Source organism: Maniola jurtina, chromosome 25 (assembly GCF_905333055.1).
Source record: "Maniola jurtina chromosome 25, ilManJurt1.1, whole genome shotgun sequence".
NCBI lineage: Eukaryota > Metazoa > Arthropoda > Insecta > Lepidoptera > Nymphalidae > Maniola > Maniola jurtina.
Genome location: NC_060053.1, coordinates 6825334 through 6848706, shown reverse-complemented (window position 1 = coordinate 6848706; position 23373 = coordinate 6825334). Strand labels below are relative to the sequence as shown.

General features: G+C 35.0%; 2 protein-coding genes across 3 annotated transcripts in view; both read left to right on the top strand.

Annotated features, from left to right (window-relative positions):
- LOC123878054 (zinc finger protein 492-like) overlaps positions 1-23373 on the top strand; it is a 35023-nt gene that overhangs the window by 7603 nt on the left and 4047 nt on the right. The gene's annotated exons all lie outside the window — the stretch shown is intronic.
- Positions 438-23373, top strand: part of LOC123878049 — a 31380-nt gene continuing 8444 nt past the window's right edge. The window contains exon 1 of one of the 2 annotated variants that reach the window (XM_045925072.1): positions 438-972. In XM_045925072.1, the coding sequence (XP_045781028.1) occupies positions 777-972 (196 nt within the window). In that variant the 5' untranslated portion in view covers positions 438-776. Of the gene's footprint in view, positions 973-15306; positions 15602-23373 lie in introns of those variants that run through there. The other variant, XM_045925073.1, reaches the window with a different exon arrangement.

Here is a 23373-nt window from a genome sequence, read left to right as displayed (position 1 = left end):
ACACTGTCAGAATTTCAAAAGACGCATATTTAAATGAACCGACCTGAGACAAGATGTGAGAACTAGAAAACGTAATATCTAAAATATTCAGTGCAAATGCTGAAGACATGAAAGCTGCAATATTACACCTGACTGTTGACAATTTACATTCTATTAAAATGTAACCGAGCGAGCGACGAGTGGACTGACGACTGCTATCAGCTAAGATTAGGTAGGTACCTCTACATTCAATTTGATTGTGCGCTTATTGCGTAAGACTGTAGTAATAACGCCCTAAAACTAACAACCTAAATAAGATGACAACTCAAAAAATATACCATCTGTGACGAACTTTCATAATTGTACACAACGCTAATTAATTTATAACTAATGTTATTAATACTTTGTTGTAATTTATCGTAGACTTTGGTCGGTGCGTGAATATTGTGAACAACTAAAGATAAACAAAGTTACGTCGGTCGGATTAGTTGTACCGGGCTGGTATTAAAAAGTATAACAAAAGGGGACACGGGCGATGGGAGTTATAAATTGGATGACATTGTATGCATCTTATTTATTTATTAGCGCGAGGAAGATATCGCTAACTCAGCTAGCACCTATGTTTCGCCGCCGCCATGTTGTCCGTTGCGCCGCTCGCCGACTCAGCCCGCCAGTTTCACGCGGGCGTCCGGACGCGTATCGCGTACTGGCCCAACTTCAACAACTGCACGCAGTTACGAAATCAAGAAAAAATCCCGAGGAAAAAAATTTAATTTAATTTTTTTTTTGACCGTACAATGGTCCGGACGAAGGACGGCGACGGGATCAAAAGCGGTTTAATAGTTGCGGAGGTTCAGAAGCGGCCGTGTCTCTACGACACGAACCATATGAACTACGGGGATAGATCGGAGAAGATGAGGAGTTGGGAAGAGGTGTACGAAGGAGTCGTCCCAGGCTGGCCGACGCTCGGACAGACGGAGAAGTCTGCGGCCGGTATGTTACCTTACCCATTTGCGGATGTCGGGCGGCTGACGGAGCGCGTGCGGCGGTCGTCAACTCTACAACCGGTCGGGTTGCAACGTCGCGTTCGACTTGCGTGCTCTTTGTTCGCCCCAAGTGTTCGGAAGTCGGAATCATGCTTTCGAAATGTATACCTAGTTCGAAAAACGTTTGCCTCGCCGTTCGCGCTAGGTTCCCAACACTCAACTTGAAGGCACGTGTTTATGAAATAATTTAACGACGCCATTTTGGTATATAATTTATTAAGTACATAGGTACCATTTTTTTTTACTCTTTATTTAAAATAATTTAGTTGAGTTCAGAGTCAGTACCATTGTTAGATTGTAGATAGATTAAGATATTTATAAAGTAAATAGCCTCTTTTATTTTTATTTTTTTTAAATTTTCCGCATACGGCAGCGGAACTACGCTGTTGTTCCGTGGGAGAGAACATAAAAATTCCAAAACATTTTTTATTTAATTTTGCAAGTATACGCACGTAGAAAATATATCTATAAATATACGTCTATAGGTACGTTTTATATCTAATTATGTTTTGTCGATGGTATAGGTACCTACGTCGCCATCAATCTGACGATAACAACTCAACATATTAAATATACAATACATATAACAATATGGTCGAACGGTATTGTATTTATCCTCGCATAATAAGGCGTCATCTTGCAATGTTAATGTAATTTGACTCTCTATTCGATGCTTTTACAAGTTATAGTTAAGTATATATTTTTCAAGTTCACTATCTGCAGTGACGTCATTTATGTATGCAGATGAGATTAAAGTAACTTTACATAATGCTTTATGTATTTTCGATATTCTTCAACAGTTCGGGTTTTAGTCATAGAAATTATTAGTCATATATTTTAGTTTATTTCGAACGTATTTCTCACGTAGGCGTCACGAACTATGCTAGTATTCAAGTGTTTATTTGCTCAAAAAACCGGCCAAGTGCAAGTCAGACTCGCGCACCGAGGGTTCCGTACTCGGGTATTTATTTTTCGACATTTAGACGAGAAATCAAAAATTATTATGCATAAAAATAAATAAAAATCTGTTTTAAAATATACAGGTAGAGCCCTTTCATATGATATCCCACTTGGTGTAGTTATCTTCTTTGAAAATTGAAAACAGTTGAAAGTACTAATTATTTGTTCATGAACACATTTTAATATTTTTTTGTGATGTAACCACAAAATCACGGTTTTCGGATTTTTTCCTTATCTTATTCTATAACACCTACCCACCAGCCAAACATCATTCTAGGTTAACGAAAAGTAACCTATAGGTTTTTTGACAGACACGACAGACGGACGGACAGACAGATTGACAACAAAGCGATCCTATAAGGATTCCGTTTTTCCTTTTGAGGTACGGAACCCTAAAAACATGATTACATGTTCTTACAAAAATCAACCCACTAATAGGCATGCAATAATTTATAACAAATTATTAAATCTAAGTCTAAGCTTATCCTAAAATTATATTCATGTATTACCATGCATGTGAAAATGTGTATACAATTTTAAAATAATATAGGTAAGTACTAAAATGTCAAATAAGTAATTTAAATAAAACACAGTCATTGGATTTTTTTATATATATTATGTACATGTACTTATACATACTTACAAACAAAATTAAAATATAATTAAAAATTATTATTATTATTTATAGCTACTACAAATATGTTGCATTATAGTGATAATTTTATGCCATAGTTAACTCGAAGTACAGAAAATTATATTTTATAATTTACTTACTACTTATAGAAATAAATAATAAAACATTATGTAGATAGATAATGTTGAAATATTTTTTTACTTGTTCATAATAAAAGTACAGTAGATATTATAACCGCCTTGTGTAATTAACGAAACATTTTAAAAGAATGATATCTAGAGATTATTGTATTCAAGGACATGAAAAATTAAACTAGCTACGTATTATACGAGATATTCATTATAGCCAGTTTAACGACTTGCTAGCTATTAATTGCCGAATACGAATATATAGGTATATGAGGAAAATAATATAATATTTATATTATAAATAATAGTTCATATAAATAACATTAAGTAATATACAGTAAAAACCTTATTGCAATATACTTTTCCCTAAATCATTTATATAAGTTTATAAGTACGGAAATATTAAAAATAATAAATAATTATATATACTTAATACGTAATTTTAAAACGCTATTGATGTTTTTCAAACGAAGAGTTCGCTCGAAATTCCTTATCTGTAAAAGCAGCCATCAAAAACAAAAGTCGACGGTTAATTTCCCGGGAAAACGTTGCTTCATCACCACAAATACTTAATTTTCATATCAATAATCTTGAGCTCTGCTTGACAAAAAACTCGACCAAGTACCCGACTACGTCCCGTGTCAAGCAACCGCACACATATAAACTTGTACGGGTGCACTATTTATAGCATTCCATTACCCGTTCAACATCCAAGTTTTTCAAGACCGTTGTAAGTAATAGAAGCAGTGTATGTTGTTAATAATGAAAATGCCGGCTTTTGAATTATCGTCGAAGAATGCAGTGGTGGATTCGGTGCGGTGTTCGTGACTCAATCGACGCGAGGGGCCGGTCTTTCTTTGCGTTGGTTCTACAATATAAAACCTGTGTATTACATTGCCGGCTCAGTACTGTTTTATTTTTATGCATATACCGCAAACCAGTGATGTAAAACGAAGTTACATGGCCGCTTTAAAATTTAATATTTGCTAACTCGATCATTTCGCTACAAGGCAATATGAGAGCGGTTTCTACATAATTTATAATCATTTGTTTTTGTTTATGTGACTTTAGTCATATTTATAGATTTTCCCATCTACTTATAAATATTATTTACCTCAACTTAGCGATAGACTGTCTTTCCTATCAATATTTCCTGCTGATAATAATTTATAATCATAATCTTGATTTAAGTAATAAAAAAATATAGTACAAAAACTAACATATACTTACCTATAAAAAACTTAAAGAATTGCAAGGGTAATAATTACCAAGCAATCTTCCTGGCCCTGGTTATTTAAACAACTAAGTAAGCTGATCCGCCCGGCTTTGCTCTGGTGAAATTTAATATTAGTACTTAATATTTACATAAATAATGATTACTACATAAGTAAATAAGTAATTTACTACTGGATTAAATAGCTTTCTAAAGGTGAAAAACCGCATACCGAGGATTTCGTCTATTTTTTCGACATTTCGCACGATAAAAAATAAACTATTAAGTTTGCATTAAACTAAGTAAATAAAAATCTGTTTTAAAATGTAGAGGTAAAGCCCTTTCATATGATACCATATTTGGTAAGTATAGAAATCTTACTTTGAAAGTTGAAAATACTAAATTATTTGTTCATGAACACCTTTCAATTTTTTTTGTGATGTAACCACAAATTCATATTTTTTGGATTTGTTCCTTTACTTGTGCTATAAGACCTCATGATTCTAATAAGTCAACGGGAAGTACCCTATAGGTTTTCTTGACAGACACGACAGACAGACAATAAAGTGATCCTATAAGGGATCCTTTTTTTTTCCTTTTGAAGTACGGAACTCTAAAAATTCTTAAGGTCTGTTCAGTAGTTTAAGAGTTTATCGATCACAAACGAACAAATCTTTTCTCTTTATAATAATAAAAGGTCAAATAATGCATAAAAGAGCAAATAAATTTAAGTATATTACTTATTTTAGGTTTTTACACAAATTTTAACCGCAAGGCGTGGTTTCTAGTCATATTTTTATACGTACACAATTAGGTACCACGTAACATATAAATAGGTTATAATCAAACGTAGCAAACTTGCGTCGCGTAGTATGTTATTCAAAATGGCCGCAAGTCACTATTATTAAATTGATGCGGATAATGAAATGAAGTTGCTCGAACATTTTCAAGTTTAATGAATTTTAGTATGAACCTAGGTGGCCTACCTATTTTAAAATGTGCGCGTGATGATAACGGTCTAGATAGCTGTTTTTATGACTTACTAGCTGATGCCCGCGACTTCGTTCGCGTGGATGTAGGTTTTTAAAGAATCCCGTGGGAACTCTTCGATTTTCCGGGATAAAAAGTAGTCTATGTGCTAATCCAGGATATTATCTATCTCCATTCCGAATTTCAGCCAAATCCGTCCAGTAGTTTTTGCGTGAAGAAGTAACAAACATACACACACACACACACATACAAACTATCGACTTTATAATATTAGTGGGAAGTGGAATAGTGGGATATTTAAGCGTAACTGAAATCACATCACACTAATAATATTATAAAGGCAAAAGTCTGTGTGTAAGTGTGTATGTTTGTTACTCTTTCACCCTAAACTTGCTGGACGGATTTGGCGGAATGGAGATGGATTATACCCTTGAACATGGAACATGGCATATTATTGTAAATTGAATAGTTACTTGAAAAGAGCAACCGCCGAGTTTCTTGCTGGTTCTTCTCGGTAGGAACGGCATTCCGAACCAGTGGTAGATTATTTTGACGATTCAAAAACACTTGTAAAAGTTTAATTGAATAAAAATATTTTGAATTTTGAATTTTTTTTGAACACAGTTTTATCCCGGAAAATAAATGAGCTCCCACGGGATTTTTAAAAAAACCTATATCCACGCGAACGAAGTCGCGGGCCATCGCTAGAAGGGATGATTTTTCAATCGACAAATACCTTTTATCTGAGGAATTAAATTGACATTTCGACAGTTTTTGTATGGGAAATCTGACAAAAGGTTAGATAAAAGTTATTTGACGACTGTAAATTTGTCATTATTTGACAGACAATAATATTATGCAATAAATTCGTTTTTAATAATAACTTGTGCAATAAACATTAAAACAAAGTAACAAAAATACTTAAAAGAAACAATGATAAGTATAAGTTATAATTATTTCTTACTAAGGACATAATTATCCCAAAACCTACTTAGGTATTTTAAAATATGCGCGTGATGATAACGGGTTAGATAGCTGTTTGTATGACTTATTATTTGAGCGCACCTTAAATATATCGAGTGATGTTTGCTTTACTGACAAAAGGCCTTCAAAAAAATCTGATTCAAAATGCCTTCTTAGGGTTCCGTACCTCAAAAGGAAAAACCGAACCTTTATAGGATCACTTTGTTGTCTGTCTGTATGTCTGTCTGTCTGTCTGTCAAGAAACCTATAGGGTACTTCCCGTTGACCGAGAATCATGAAAGGCAGGTAGGTAGGTCTTATAGCACAAGTACAGGAATAAATCCGAAAACCGTGAATTTGTGGTCACATCATAAAAATTAAAATATTTCAATTTTCAAAGTAAGATAACTATACCAAGTGGGGTATCATATGAAAGGGCTTTACCTGTACATTCTAAAACAGATTTTTATTTATTTTTATGCATAATAATTTTTGATTTATCGTGCAAAATGTAAAGAAATACCCGAGTACGGAAAAAAAACCCGAGTGCGCGAGTTCAACTTGCACTTGGACGGTTTTTAATAATTACTTGTGCAATAAATATTAAAACAAAGAAAGAAAAAAAAGGAAGTGAAGTGTTATAAGTACTTGATATTTAATTATTTACTTAAGTACCTACATAATTATCCCAAAAGCAACTTAGGTATTTTAAAATATGCGCGTGATGATAACATGTTAGATAGATGTTTGTATGACTTATATTAATTTATCGTAACTGAAATACATATATACAGACAAAAGGCCAAACGAAAAATTCACACAAAATGCCATAAAGTCATGAATTTATGATGTTAAATATGCCCATGTTACGTACATGTAGTTTTTAATTACTTGTTTAAAATATTAAAACAAAGAAACAAAAATAATTGAAACAATGATATAATATTTAATTATAATTTACTATGATCATAAGGCCAATGGCCAAAAACACTCCGAAGTGACAAAACAATATGGACCTTTGAAAATTGTTCAAAAAAAGTTGGTAGAAACAAATCCAAATTGGTATGCTAGAACCATAGACCTGTAATACTCGCTAGAACCGAATATTCTGATTTCGTATCGTCAAGTGAGCCCACTAGTTCCAAATACCCTTGATCTTTTGAAAATCCAATTTACAATATGAATTATCATGTGAAATTATACTAACCGTGATTTGCATACATGAATAACAGTTTTTAAATAATACATTTTAATGTATTTTATGGATTTCTTGATGTGTAATTGAAGTAAATGTAAGAAAACTTAGCATTTTACTTAATATTCGATGTGTATGTCATATGAAGGACGCCTATAAAAAACCAGGCAAGTATAAATAAACTTGTTAATAAAGCCAACGGATTACATGTTTTTGCTGTTATTATAAAATTATGAGCCAACGTTTTCAACAATAATTGCGTTAGTGTTATATTATCGTTATTATAATGTTTTAAGAATAATGTAAAACTAAGAAACAACCGGCCAAGTGTAAGTCGGACTAGCGCACCGAGGGTTCCGTACTCGGGTATTTTTTTCGACATTTTACACGATAAATAAAAACTTATTATGCATAAAAATAAATAATAATCTGTTTTAGAATGTACAGGTAAAGTCCTTTCATATGATACCCCACTTGGTACAGTTATTTTACTTTTAATCTAGTGTTAATCTAGTGCTATCCTTTTCCGCAGGGAGCATTATGTCAAAAAGTTACATATTATTTTAAGTGTTTTTTTTTCTCTCTCGTCTGGCTTTACAAAGATTAGCCAATGTCAAGTTTGTAGTTATTTGTAACAAGTTAGTTAAACTATACAAGTATGGACCCCGTTTGTGCCGGCGCTCGCCGACACGCGCACGGCACCCCCTTAAAGCGTTTTCCAGTCAGTTTAAACAAAAAAAAAAAAAACACTCCAAAAAGGCAGAGCACGCCCGCCAGCTAACACCAACACAGACGAAGTCCATTTTAAGGGCTTACATTTTTTCTGCTATCTCTAAGTAATAATTATTTTGGGGACTTTATTTTTTTTTTAAATGGACGATAGTCACGATACAAAAAAAAATCTTTAATTGTATAAGTAAATTACGGACGAAAAAATCGTAACATTTTTATGGTTCCAGACCTAAAGGGTGCCAGTGAGACTGAAATCATACAAGGAAGGCATGCAGAGGCTATTATGACATAGATCAGCCTGTCAGTCAGTTAGTCAATCACGCTTTCCTTTAGATGAGTATTTTTGTATACCTATGTAGGTAACATAGGTATATACAAAATATACCTATGTAAATTAAATTAAATAAAGTAAATGCTCTATCATTTATCATAATTTTTTAGACCGTGTCGTGTATAGGGTGCTACGCGAATCAGCGCACGTTCACTTTTATGAGTCAGACTCAACGGATGAACGATCGAACGCGAAATGCCATCGACTGAGTAAAAAAGTATTAAGAGGGCTCTCTCCGTCACTCGTTTCCACTCGTTTCATACAATCGTAGTTCCAATTTCATTTGAATACTAAGCAACCTAAGTCCATGAAATTTTGCAGACATATTCTAGAAACTAATATCTATGTCTGTGGTTTTCCAGATTTCTGTTAAAATATTCGGTTTCAAAGTTACGCGGTCTTAAAATTTTCATATAAATCTTGGAGCCCCTGTAATTTTAAAACTACATATTTTTAGAAAAATCTAAAACACCACAGACACAGATATTAGTTTCTAGAATATGTCTGCAAAATTTCATGGACTTTGGTTGCTTAATATTCAAATGAAATTGGAACTACGATTGTATGAAACGAGTGGAAACGAGTGACGGAGAGAGCCCTGTTAATTCTCGTATTTGCTGCTTTTTTTTGCTAACTCTACGAAGATTTAGGTAATGTGCTATAATTTGATAGAAAAGCCAGGTTTAGATAGAGGTTAGGTTAGGTTAGTTTCATTTTTGATTATCGTGCAAAATGTTGGAAAAATACCCGAGTACGGAACCCTCAGTGCGCGAGTCTGACTCGCACTTGGCCGGTTTTTTCAGGAATAATCATTCCTACGGTAGGCTACTTTGACTCTTTCGAAGTAAAAAAAGGAATTTATATTCTTAAAAAGTAACAATAAATAAAGTAGGTATGTACTTGAGTATATAAATTAAGAAATTGTAGCTACATGTTTTTATCCAAAATTTTTTCACCGAAAATGTATGATGTTCGGAATAATTATTTTTTTAATTAGGCTCAAGACACATTGCCAATGTTGCAAAGTAAAGCATCACTCAAAATCCAAACCAGCGCGACCAAAGTGACTAACTGACCAAAGCTACTACGAAGCAGAAACGTCAGCTGCGCGGCGATCGCCGTATGTGTGCATACACATACGCGACCACTTAACCTTTACGTATACATATACGTACGTATATATTGCGTTCACGACACGCAGGTTTAGCTTAAACTGTAGTTTATCTCCACTACATTATATAGGAAACTAGCTGATGCCCGCGACTTCGTTCGCGTGGATGTAGGTTTTTTAAAATTCCCGTGGGAACTCTTTGATTTTCCGGGATAAAAAGTAGCCTATGTTCTAATCCAGGGTATAATCTATCTCCATTCTAAATTTCAGACCAATCCGTTCATTAGTTTTCGCGTGAAGGAGTAACAACTTTCTTCTTTATAATATTAGTGTGATGTATTCGTATTTGTGCAAATATAATATTCAAGAAAACAAAAAATCGAAGTGCAAATTCTCGCTTCTTTTTATTTTTGCTTCATAAACGCTTTTATTATAAAATACAGTTTAATTTATACTGTAACATTTTAGGCAAGACCCGTGTCGCGCCGGCGCCGCCGCAATGTGTCTTGGCCTTGAGCCCTTGAGCCTAACCTGCCAAAGTACTGACAACGAATCAAGTAACAAGTGTAAATTAAAAATTTTCAACACCCCCGACAAATCATTTTCAAATAAATAATTATGTATATCTAGGCAACGTCCATCTTGACAGCTTGACATTTGTCAATTGACACTTGAATATTATGAACCTAACGGTTATCTAACCTTCTTTTCTACAAGAAAACTAGAAAATAGCTGATAACTTTTAAACGGCTGAACCAATTTTTTCGGATTATAGCTAAGAACACTCGATCAAGCCACCTTTCAAACAAAAAAAAAGTAAATTAAAATCGGTTCATTCGTTTAGGCGCTACGATGCCACAGACAGATACACACGTCAAACTTATAACACCCCTCTTTTTGGGTCGGAGGTTAAAAACGATCCCTTATAGGATCACTTCGTTGTCTGTCTGTCGTGTCTGTCAAGAAAACCTATAGGGTACTTCCCGTTGACTTATTAGAATCATGAGACCCTCTTTTTGGGTCGGGGGTTAAAAATAAAAAAGCTTATATTTCGGAACGCATTATAAAATTAACAGTTTCTCTTATATTTGCTAATTAGCTGGGAGGTCATTTTGTACAAATGCCGTCCTAGCGTTGACACAAAATAGCTACAATATAACTTATTAAATAAAACGAATTAAGTACCAGTTCAGTTGAGTGAATTAAAATTAAAATAGTAAATATTGATCACTAGATGATGCCCGCGACTTCATCCGCGTGGATTTAGTTTTGTAAAAACCCCGTAGGAACTCTTTGATTTTTCGGGATAAAAAGTTGTCTATGTCAGTTTCCGAGATACGAGCTGTACCAAACTTAAAAATCGGTTAAACGGATGGGCCTCTTTGATTATCCGGGATCATAAGTAGCCTATGTCCTTCCCTGGGATGTGAGCTAACTCTGTCGTATTAGTTTACAAATTGCGAAAAACCAAATTAAATTTGAATTTCACGGGCAGACCCGTGTCATGCACCTTAAAGCAAGTGATTACTTATTAAACTAAAACGGACATAACTCCGTAAGTAAGATGCGTGCCTAACTAAACTATTTAGGTTAAAAAAACTTTATGTTTAAGAAAAACAGAACGCCAATGTACCTAGTTAGTTATCTAAAGTGGTTCCTAGAAGTAGTAATCCAAACTTATTTTACCAAATTAGCCGTAATTTGGTTACTAATTTGTAATTTGAATAATTTATAAAACTAAAAACGCTTAGAATTAAATTGGACTCAAAAATAATTAAATTATCAATTTGCATGTGAATTTGAAAGTTGAATTTTAGTTTTTTTTTTTTTTATAATTTAGTTTTATAATTTATTGTTTCAATTCCGATGGATTTTACTTTGTCACCAAATGTGGATTTGATAGTGAAACATGAAAGAGGTTTTAATATGTTTTTTGTACGTTTTTATAGTTACCATTTTCTTGAAAATCTACTAGGCCGATTTAACCTCTGGGTAGGTTCTTAGCTGTATTTCATGGCTATAGCCCACAAGGGTGCACTGCAATCGAATTGTTTTTACTATGTTACCATTTTCCTGAAAAGTTACTGAGCCGATACACAAATTTCAAACCCCTATTTCATACCCTCAGGGGTGGTATTATCAAAAATCCTTTCTTAGCGGATGTCTGCATCATAATAGCTATCTGCATTTTCAGCCCAATCTGTCCAGTAGTTGGAGCTGTGCGTTGATAGATCAGTCCAGTCAGTCAGTCAGCTTTTCCTTTTATTTAAATATATTATAGGATTCGTCCGCGTCGACTACACAAACAAATCCATATTTTACTCCCTTAGGGGTTGAATTTTCAAAAATCCTTTCTAAGCAGATGTCTACGTCATAATAGCTACCTGCATGCCAAACAGTCCGATCGGTCCAATAGTTTGAGCTGTGCGTTTATAAATCAGTCAGTCACCTTTTCCTTTCATATTATTTAGATTAAAACTGAATAAAATAGCCTGAAACTGGGCATCAAGTAAGCGCAAAGCAAAACGGTGAAATGAAACCTCTCCTTAGACCTCTCATTCGCTCGCCGACGCTGTAGTGAGCCGGACGGGAGTGAAAAGACTATATTATTGTATCTAGATTTGATAATAAATAATTATACCTAAACCAATTAAAGTGTTATAAAACCAATTGAAGTGACAGAAATCTGCAAGTGTAAATAAATTATGGAAGTAATATGTAAATGGAATGTTTTCATTCCAAAAATAAAATATTAGTGCGATAAATAAATAATTTGATCGTTTGGTAAGAATATTTTTTTGGACGCTTACAAAGAGTCAAATATTTAAAAATTAAATGTGTAAATTCAAAACAACGCATAACAATCAAATTTTTGACTATGAAATGATAATAACAGAGATAAGAATTATTTTTTTGTAATTTAAAACTAAAATTGCTAAATGGAATAAAGCGTAAAACTAAATAAAATATTAATCAGTAAAAGGAAATAAAACTCCAAATTAAACGTTTAAATCCAAATTTCAATAAAATAATAAACTAATGTTTCTTGTGAAAAATTAACAATGGAACTAAAGTTGGAAAGTGTTTCCGAACGTATTGATATTTTTAATCTGTGACAGTGACCCAAAATTATTTATCTGTTCTGTAATTATTCGAATTATTCGATATTCGAAACGCCGCGCCCTAGATACCTTGTACCTACTGTGTGTATTACTTATTTATTCGTTGGTATGGATTAGGGTCCGTTCAGATAGACAGACTCGGAAGAACGAATTTTTTCACACAGACCGAAGCCAGTCGGTAGTTGAGGCACGATAGAGCACGATTGCGAAAAACCGGCATCAATCATTACAATCGCACTTGTTGTGATTGGCTGAATGCATTTTTACCAATAGTGAGCGGGTGTCGGCCAATCAGAGGTTATTGCAATTGTTAGCACACTAATTCCGAAAAAAGTCCGTAGTTTTTACCTGAGCGTAAAACGGCAGCTACAGTGTGACAATTGCAATCACCTCCCGTTGGTTAACTCGCTCGTACTCACTATTAGCTACAAATTACAATGCATTGTTGCAACAAGAATATACCATATTTTTAGGGTTCCGTACCTCAAAAAGAAAAACGGAACCCTTATAGGATCACTCTGTTGTCTGTCTGTCTGTCTGTCTGTCTGTCTTTCTGTCTGTCTGTCTGTCTGTCCGTCCTTCTGTCTGTCTGTCCGTCCGTCCGTCTGTCTGTCTGTCCGTCGTGTCTGTCAAGAAAACCTATAGGGTATTTCCCATTGACCTAGAATTATGAAAGGCAGGTAGGTAGGTCTTATAGCACAAGTACAGGAATAAATCTGAAAACTATGTAAAAATATGTTTCAATTTTCAAAGTAAGATAACTATACCAAGTGGGGTATCATATAAAAGGGCTTTACGTATACATTCTAAAAAAGATTTTTATTTATTTTATGTATGATAGTTTTTGATTTATCGTGCAAAATGGAAAAAATACCCGAGTACGGAACCCTCAGTGCGCGACTCTGACTCTCACTTGGCCGGTTTTTAAAGGCGTATCAAAAATTGCGGAACTGGCAGGATTCGAACCTGCGTCTTCTACGGTTTCACTTACTGTCAGTGACGTTTGTAATAATATGTATTTTCACTCGGTACTGAAGCGATTGTTAATGCCATCTACAAATACACTACACTATAATAAAACACTATCATAAAAATTATCACACTAATATTATAAAGGAGATAGTTTGTATATGTGTGTGTGTGTGTGTGTATGTTTGTTACTCCTTCACGCAAAAACTACTAGACGGATTGGGCTGAAATTGGAATGGAGATAGATTATACCCTGGATTAGCACATAGACTACTTTTATCCTGGAAAATCAAAGAGTTCCCACGGGAATTTTAAAAAACCTACATCCACGCGAACGAAGTCGCGGGCATCAGCTAGTAAAAAATAAAGAATACCATAAATTCAACCGGTTTTCCGGAATCGACCTAGGTATATCTGAACGGGCCCTAACCGCCATATTAGAACTTTATAAAATCATGAGACAAAGGCTTTTGATACATACATAGTTATCTATCTCTTTCTAGTCTGGGCGTCTGGCTGGGTACGAAGCACCTTCGAGTACGCTAATATGTATACCCCTACTATACGTTTCCATTAAGATTAACTTCCATTAACTTATAGATTTCATTATTCCATTAATTATAGATATTATAAGAAGATTCCATTAACTTATAGATAAATAAGAGATTTCTTAATTACTCTTCTGTCTCATTTTTGAAGTTTTTCTTATATTTTTGTTGGATTGCTTTATTAATAAAAGCATTAAAATTTAAATCAAGCGTAAATTATTAACCGACTTCCAAAAAGGCGCGTTTTTTATCACTAATTATTTTTGTTACTTGTGGTACAAATCAGCGAATGAATGAGTTAAACGCATAGTAATAGGTACGTGTTATAAAAAAGCTACATACCTTTTTATTAGTTTTATCATTATCAGGCTATGATAAGACTTAGGTGCTGAGTGCATACCTACCACAAAAAAATAAAATTTGTTTATTTAAAAGTCAATTTTATGAATGTTAATTAATGCGTACGTCTCAGAATAAAATTATATAGGACTAGCTGATGCCCGCAGCTTCGCCCGCGTGGATTGGTTCCCCTGCAGCATCAGGATTGAAGAGTTGGACTCCAAACTTTTTATGACACAATGTCGCAAAGTTCCTCTATCGATTAAAAAAGAAATGACGCAAATCGGTTCAGAAATCTCGGAGATTTCGGTGTACATAGGTAGAAAAACACAACTCCCTTTTTGAAAGTCGGTTAAAAAAGTAGCCTATGTTACTCCCTGGTCAATTCTCTACTTGTCTGTGAAAATCCCGTCAAAATCGGTTCAGCCGTTCCCAAGATTAGCCTTTTCAAACAGACAGACAGACAGACAAAAATTTAAAAAACGTGTGATTCAGTTATAGTATCGTTCAAATAACCATGTGACCTTAATATGCGGTAGTTATTTCGAAATTACAGACAGACACTCTAATTTTATTTATTAGTATAGATATGGTTTGTTCTTCCGGCTTCAGTTTTTCCTTCCACTTATAACACATACTTTCAAGTTAAGAGTGAAAAGGCATCTAGACGTTCTTGCCTGTAGTAAGCGCGCTTTACTTTAGGCTGCATAGTTAATAACTCAAAATTTAAAAAAACCCCCGACACAAAAACCTCTATAAGAAAACTAGAAAAGAGCTGATAACTTTTAAACGGCTGAGCCGATTTTCTTGGATTATAGCTAAGAACACTCCCGATCAAGCGATCTTTCAAACAAAAAAAAACTAAATTAAAATCGGTTCATTCGTTTAGAAGCTACGATGCCACAGATACACACGTCAAACTTATAACACCCCTCTTTTTGGGTCGGGGGTTAAAAATAGTTATTATATTAAAAGATTCCAACGAATTGAGAACCTCCTCCTTTTTTCGAAGTCGGTTAAAAACTAAAATTAAAAACTAAAATCTCAATTTTTAAGTGGCTCATAAACTGCTGCGCAGTACCTGCGTTTTTTAAACTAAAAGTCGTCATAGACTAAAATCGAAAAGTGACAAAAATTAAAATTTACCTAAATTAATATTATATGTACAATGTACATATTATAATATGGTATTGAAGTGCTCGCGTAAACAGGTCTCATATTAATGGTGTTACTTGTGAAACTGATATCTTTTGTTTGTGCGAACAATGACTTTGTAGAAAACTAAAATCTGCATTTGGCTGTTCAGTGCGAATTGTTGCGAGGATTTTAAAACTAAAATGGGTAGGTATATTTTTAATTTCCTTTAATCCTACTAATATTATAAATGTGAATGTTTGGATGTTTGTTACTCAATCACGCAAAAACAACTGGACGGATCTGGCTGAGGAATGGAGATAGATTATACCCTGGATTAACAAATAGGCTACTTTTTATCCCGGAAAATCAATAAGTTCCCTACGGGATTTTCAAGAACCTCTACGAACGAAGTCGCGGTCATCAGCTAGTATTATGATAATCATCATCATCATCAGCAAGTGCAATGTGGGACGACCTCCGACCCGCTGGACTCTCGACCTTAAGGGGCATGAGACCGGCCTGCCCGCGAAATTCAAATTTAATTTGGTTTTTCGCAATTTGTAAACTAATACGACAACGTAGGCTTATGGTTATTTTATTTGTGACAATGGCAATATCATCCTCATAGGTATATATATAAAAATCTTTACTTGAAAACGTCTAGTTTAAGAAATAAATTTAAGTATCGACTTTATTAGTCGATACTTTAATTTATTTCATTGATGCAAAAACCAAATTAAATTTGAATTTCGCGGGCAGGCCGGTCTCATGACCCTTAAGAGGATAGCGGGAAGTGGGTGGATGAGGAAAGCGGAGGACCGTGTGTGGGTAGGCCTAGGCCTCTCGGGAAGGCCTATGTCCAGCTGTGGACGCAAACGGGCTGATTGATTGATTGATTGAATCATCATCATGGTCAACCCATCTCTGGCCCACTACGGAGCACGGGTCTCCTCTCAGAATTAGAAGAAAAAAGAAATCCACATTAGGATTTTTTTATATTTTTAATCCTTTATTTATAGGCTTTTACATTTATGGCATGTTAGATTAGTGGCAAGAAATTAGTTTCACGAGATTAATTTCCAACAGTATTCGGAACACACTTAAAATTACTCGCCGACCCTGCACTAGGCTAACAGTTTCTTGATATTTACCAAACAATGAGGAACGTGTGGCCTAGTTGTGGCAACGCATATCAATCGATTATGATTGCTAAGCAACGTTGACCCAAGTCGGTAATTGGATGGGTGAACGGCTTTAGAGGTCCGAATTTGGCTGTTCGTTTCCTCCGTGCCTCGGAGACCACGTTATGACGTCGATCCCGGTGATTACCACTAACATCTGATAATAACTGTCATTTAGGCTAAGAGTCGAAATCTCGTTCTCTTTAAAGAGTTGTATGCGGAAGGATCTGGGAACCCACCGCATTATTATTCCAAGAGAACCCCTACCATTATAGGATTAATGGAAAGAGGTCACGATCCTCAGTAATGAGGAATAACGACTATAGAGAACATAACCAAATAAAGTGTGAATGCGAGCCTGTAGGATGGAAGTTAGTACAGTCAGCAACAAAACTAGGTTTGCACCCGTCCATAGTCGCTTGTACGGGCGGGTGCGAACCTAGCTTTGTTGCTGACTGTACCACAGTTTTACGAAATCCTCCCAATGTTAAACATGCAACGTGGAGGTAGAGCGTATTGCTTGCTTGGTGGCTGGCTTTTCCCGCATGTTTAGCAGTGGGGGGCCCAGCGGTGCGTATCGCATGTTGCATTGTACAGATTTGTCTAGTTTAGCGGATTATAGCAATTTAAGATGTTGGTTCCTTGTTTACGTATTTAATTATCACCATTAGGTGCTCGTATCCAAAACAAACAATTGACAATCAAGAAGTGACAATAGTAAGTACCTACCTACTTTGAATAAATTTTTTGACTTTGACTTTGACTAAATTACTATTCTATGAGCTGTCCTAATGTGCGCGAATCTTTGATGACCTACATAATCGGAAACCGGTCAAGTGCAAGTCGTACTTGCAAGCGTTAGTTAACTACAGCCATAATAACATGGGTGATTTTTAGGGTACCGTACCTTAAAATAAAATAAAAAGACTCCTTATAGGTTCACTTTGTTGTCTGTCTGTCTGTCGTGTCTGTCAAGAAAACCTATAGAGTACTTCCCGTTGACATAGAATCATGAAAGGCAGGTAGGTAGGTCTTATAGCACAAGTAAAGGAAAAAATCCGAAAACCTTGAATTTGGGGTAACATCGTTAAAAAAAATTAAAATGTGTTTCAATTTTCAAAGTAAGATAACTATACCAAGTGGGGTATCATATGAAAGGGCTTTACCTGTACTCTCTAAAACAGATTTTTCTTTATCTTTATGCATAATAGTTTTTGATTTATCGTGCAAAATGTCGGAAAAAATACCCGAGTACGTAACCCTTGCTGCGCGAGTCTGACTCACACTTGGCCGGTTTTTATTTTATACTAGCCGATGCCCGCGACTTAGCCCGCGTGGATTTAGGTTTTTCGAAATCCCGTGGGAACTCTTTGATTTTCCGGGATAAAAAAATTTGCCTATAAGTAGCCTATGTGCTATTCCAGGATATTTTTTGCGCGAAGAAGTAACAAACATACACACACACACATACACAGAAACTTTCGCCTTCATAATATTAGTGTATTTTGGAAGAGATGTCATAATTACAAAGTAGGTAGTAGGTACCATAATATTCTGCGCGCATATTATATGGTATGATTTCAACGACAGAAGATCACATTATAATATTATAGACGTACATAAAAAGTGTAAATTAAAAATTTATAACACCCCCGACAAGTGAAGGTTACAGTAACGTCAGAAAAGAGCTGATAACTTTCAAACGGCCGAACCGATTTTCTTGGATTATAGCTAAGAACACTCACGATCAACCCACCTTTCAAACAAAATAAACTAAATTAAAATCGGTTCATTAGTTTAGGAGCTACAATACCACAGACAGATACACAGATACACACGTCAAACTTATAACACCCCTCTTTTTGGGTCGGGGGTTAAAAATAATATTATCATTACCGTTACGTAGGTACTCGTACCTATGTAATGGGATCACATTTAACAAATGGATACCTGGAATAGAACATACAGCGCTTTGACTTATTCGATATTATGATTTCGATGCAATTATTTTGTAACGTTGCAACTTGCACGTGTAAACTGTAAAGGGATAAGGCCTCTTACAAATTGACAGTTTATTATGTAAAAACTATGTACTGAACTAAAATTAAATAATAAAACGTTGCTCTGTTTAGCACCTATAAACAGTTGTTGTTGGCAGTTGCGTAAAGGATGTCGAGGCAATTATTTTGTAACGTATGCAGCATGCACGTGTAAACTGTAAAGGGATAAGACCGCTTTCAAAGTGACAGTTTATTATGTACGTGAAAATTAAATACCGGATTAAAATTAAATAGTAAACGTTGCTCTGTTCAGCACCTATATGCAGTTGTTGTTGGCAGTTGCGTAAAGGTTCGCATGTCGGGCATTAGCTAGAACATACAGCGCTTTGACTTATTCGATATTATGATTTCGATGCAATTATTTTGTAACGTTGCAACTTGCACGTGTAAACTGTAAAGGGATAAGGCCGCTTTCAAATTGACAGTTTATTACGTCAAACTGAATATTATATATTGAACTGAAATTAAATAACAGTAAAAGATTAACTGTGATAGCCTAGCGGTTAGGACGTCCGCTTCCTGATCGGAAGTCGGGGATTCGATCCCGGGCCGAAAAAGTGGGGTCTCCAAAGATTTTTTTTTTTGCTATTGTATTGAGTGGGATGTCAAATGAAAGAGGAGAAAATACTGCGTTCATAAACATAAATATACTACAACATTAAAATATACCAAGTGACAGAAAAACAATTTTACTATAATATTTCAGTGTTTATTAAGACGATCGCAGTCGGGTTTTAGTTTCAACTTTATCTTGTACTAGAAGATGCCCGCGGCTTCGCCCGCGTGGATATCGGTTTTTAAAATCCCGTAGGAACTCTTTGATTTTTCGGGATAAAAAGTAGCTTATGTGCTAATCCAGGATATTATCTATCTCCATTCCAAATTTCAGCCAAATCCATTCAGTAGTTATTGCGTGAAAGAGTAACAAACATACACACACACACATACACACACACACACACACACATACAAACTTTCGCCTTTATAATATTAGTGTGATGTGATGTATTACTGGCGACCCGCTCCGGCTTATCACAGCAGCAATGTAGATACTATAATGTGGTGTCAGTGTGGTTATTTTGTATTATATGTCTCAAAAAGAAAAACGGAACCTTATAGGATCACTTTGTTGTCTGTCTGTCCGTTTGTTGTGTCTGTCAAGAAAACCTATAGGGTACTTCTCGTTGAGCTAGAATCATGTGGCAGGTATGTAGGAAAAGATTCGAAAACCGCGAATTTGTGGTTACATCACAAAACAAGTGTAAATTAAAAATTTATAACACCCCCGACAAGTGAAGGTTACAGTAACTAGAAAAGACCTGATAACTTTCAAACGGCTGAACTGATTTTCTTGGACTATTCCGCGCCTACAATAAGCCTACAATCTAAAGTATCTGAGTTTTCCAAAACATCATTTTCAAATAAATAATTATGTATTTAGGCAACGTCCATCTTGACAGCTTGACATTTGTCAATTGACATAATATTATGAACCTAACGGTTATCTAACCTTCTTTTCTACAAGAAAACTAAAAAAGAGCTGATAACTCTTAAACGGCTGAACCAATTTTTTTGGATTATAGCTAAGAACACTCTCGATCAAGCCACCTTTCAAACAAAAAAAAGTAAATTAAAATCGGTTCATTCGTTTAGGCGCTACGATGCCACAGACAGATACACAGATACACACGTCAAACTTATAACACCCCTCTTTTTGGGTCGGGGGTTAAAAACAAACATGGCAGTTTCAATTTTCAAAGTAAGATAAGAACTATACCAAGTGGGGTTATTATATGAAACTGCTTTACTTTTAAGTACATTTTAAATCAGATTTTTATTTATTTTTATGCGTAATAGTTTTTGATTTATCGTGCAAAATGTCGAAAAAAAATTCGGAGTACGGCACCCTCAGTGCGCGAGTCTGACTCGCAATTGGCCAGTTTTTTTTTTCTATTCATTATAAGCAAGCGCTTGGTCACAATCACACCTGGTTCTTTTCTCAAAGATCTACCTTTGAACGCATTATGGGTTTAGAATAATAAGTGGGTGGTTTAGTACCGGGAGCATGGCAGGTCGGGGAAATAACTCTTGAATCGATACGTCCGCGGTTTCCACTGTGATTTGTGACGTTTGTGCACGCGAGGCTTCATCTGGTATGTTCAGTTCGCTGGGGAACTTCCGAATATTTGACCTAAAAACCTATTATGCTAAGGACAAGACCTAGATTAAAAGTAAAACTGTTTCAACTTAAAAAACGGCCAAGTGCGATTCAGACTCGCGCACCGAGGGTCCCGTACTCGGGTAATTTTTTCGACATTTTGCTCAATAAATCGAAAAGTATTATGCATAAAAATAAAGAAAATCTGTTTTACAATGTACAGGTAAAGCCCTTTCATATGATACCCCACTTGGTATAAGTTATCCTACTTTGAAAATTGAAACACATTTTAATTTTTTTTTGTGGTTTCACAAATTCAGGGTTTTCGGATTTATTCCTAAGTAAGTAAGTAAGTTGTGACTAAAAAATGCGAACATTTTTTGAGTTTTTCTTTCACGGTTTATTGCGATAATCTAACTCGGAAAAAATATATTTCATACACCCAAAATATGATGTTCTTAATTATGTACGGAACCCTTAAAGAGCGAGGCCCAACTAGCACTTGACCAGTTTTTACGATTTTGTGAAGGAACCCTGGAAACAAACATACTATGTCCGTTAAATCGTTACACCCTCTATTCAAATAAATACAGACAATAATTAAATTGACCAGGTGGACAAGAACTGTTAAAAAACAAATCAATCCTTACCGTTGAAGACATAAGACACATAATCGAATACGCAACCTACTATCAAACCTATTTACAGCGCCATAAATTTTTGGCTAGATGCGGCGCTTCATAGTAGCTTGTTCAACGTGTAAGCTTAATAGAATGGGTTAGACAAAAATTGCAGATCATAAACATCTACAAAAATTATCTTATACTTTTTTGTAAAAATCACCATTCCTGTGATATTGTGATTCTAAAAGTTTCCCTTAAAATTTTAGAATCGCAATATCTCACGAATGGTGATTCTTAGGGAAATAAGTGTAAGAACAATTTTTGTAGATGACTACAATCATTTTGTATGATCTACAATTTTTATTGGACACATTTTATGATAACTTACCAAAATTCAAATTATTTATTTGCCGTTTAGTGCAAAAATCCCATTTTGGTGAACTTCAATATATATATTTTTTTTGCAAATGTGGGATCGATGGGGACTTTTCTTAATTCATCTATATTGATGTTCCAAACATTCGTACCAATTTTTAGCTCTATGCGAATTATTGTAACCTTGAATGTCTATTTTTGACCGGACTATAATATGTATTATCCCATAGTGAAAAAGCGGCTAAGTGCGAGAGACAACAAAGTGATCCTATAAGGGTTCCGTTTTTCCTTTTGAGGTACGATAACCCTTAAAATCAGCTTTAAAGTGTATTCTATATTCTATTGCGATTGATAGGAGTGTGGACACCGATGTTCGTTGGAAGTGGAACATGTTGTTACTATGAAGCACCGCATCTAGTTAAATCTTTACATCGCTGTCTGTTTAACCGTATAAAATCGTACTGTTCTTGATACACTATCAAATAAACGTGCAGTGATAAAAGAATTGGTGTTGTTAGGTTATTGATAAGGGAGGGTGGGATAGTACAGTTGGCTTCACAAAAGCCTTTGCGTGAAAGTCTACTTATTCAAGACTTGATATAACAAGCTCCGTTTTTAACCCCCGGCCCAAAAAGAGGGGTGTTATAAGTTTGACGTGTGTATCTGTGTATGTGTCTGTGGCATCGTAGGTCCTAAACTAACGAACCGATTTTAATTTAGTTTTTTTTGTTTGAAAGGTGGCTTGGCTTGATCGAGAGTGTTGTTAGCTATAATCCAAGAAAATCGGTTCAGCCGTTTGAAAGTTATCAGCTCTTTTGTAGTTACTGTAACCTTCACTTGTCGGGGGTGTTATAAACTTTTAATTTACACCTGTATTATTATTAAATACCCGTAGTAAACACTACACGAATTTCAAACCAAAATAATGGTTTGAAATACCGTAATCCAATTACCGGTTGAATTTTCAAAAATTCTTTCTTAGCGGATGACTAAGTCATAATAGCTATCTGCATGCCTTTCCCGATCCGTCCAGTCATTTGAGCTGTGCGTTGATAGATCAGCCAACCAATCAATCATCCTTTTTATATATTAGTAGGTATTTATTTATTTATTTTGTACCCGATTGCGGCAAAGCCAAAAAGAAGGGTGATGATTTTACCAGTCTATGTATGTATAATGTATGTATGTATGTTTGTATTCAAATTCTGTGTGTTCCACTGTAGCGCCTAAATTACTGGGCCGATTTTCATGCGTGAGCTGTCAATTGATTCGTTGTAAAGGTCCGGGTGACACAGGCTACATTTTATTAACCCCAGACCCAAAAAGAGGGGTGTTATAAGTTTGACGTGTGTATCTGTGTATCTGTGTATCTGTCTGTGGCATCGTAGCGCCTAAACGAATGAACCGATTTTAATTTAGTTTTTTTTTGTTTGAAAGGTGGCTTGATCGAGAGTGTTCTTAGCTATAATCTAAAAAAATTGGTTCAGCCGTTTAAGAGTTATGAGCTCTTTTCTAGTTTTCTTGTAGAAAAGAAGGTTAGATAACCGTTAGGTTCATAATATTATGTCAATAGACAAAT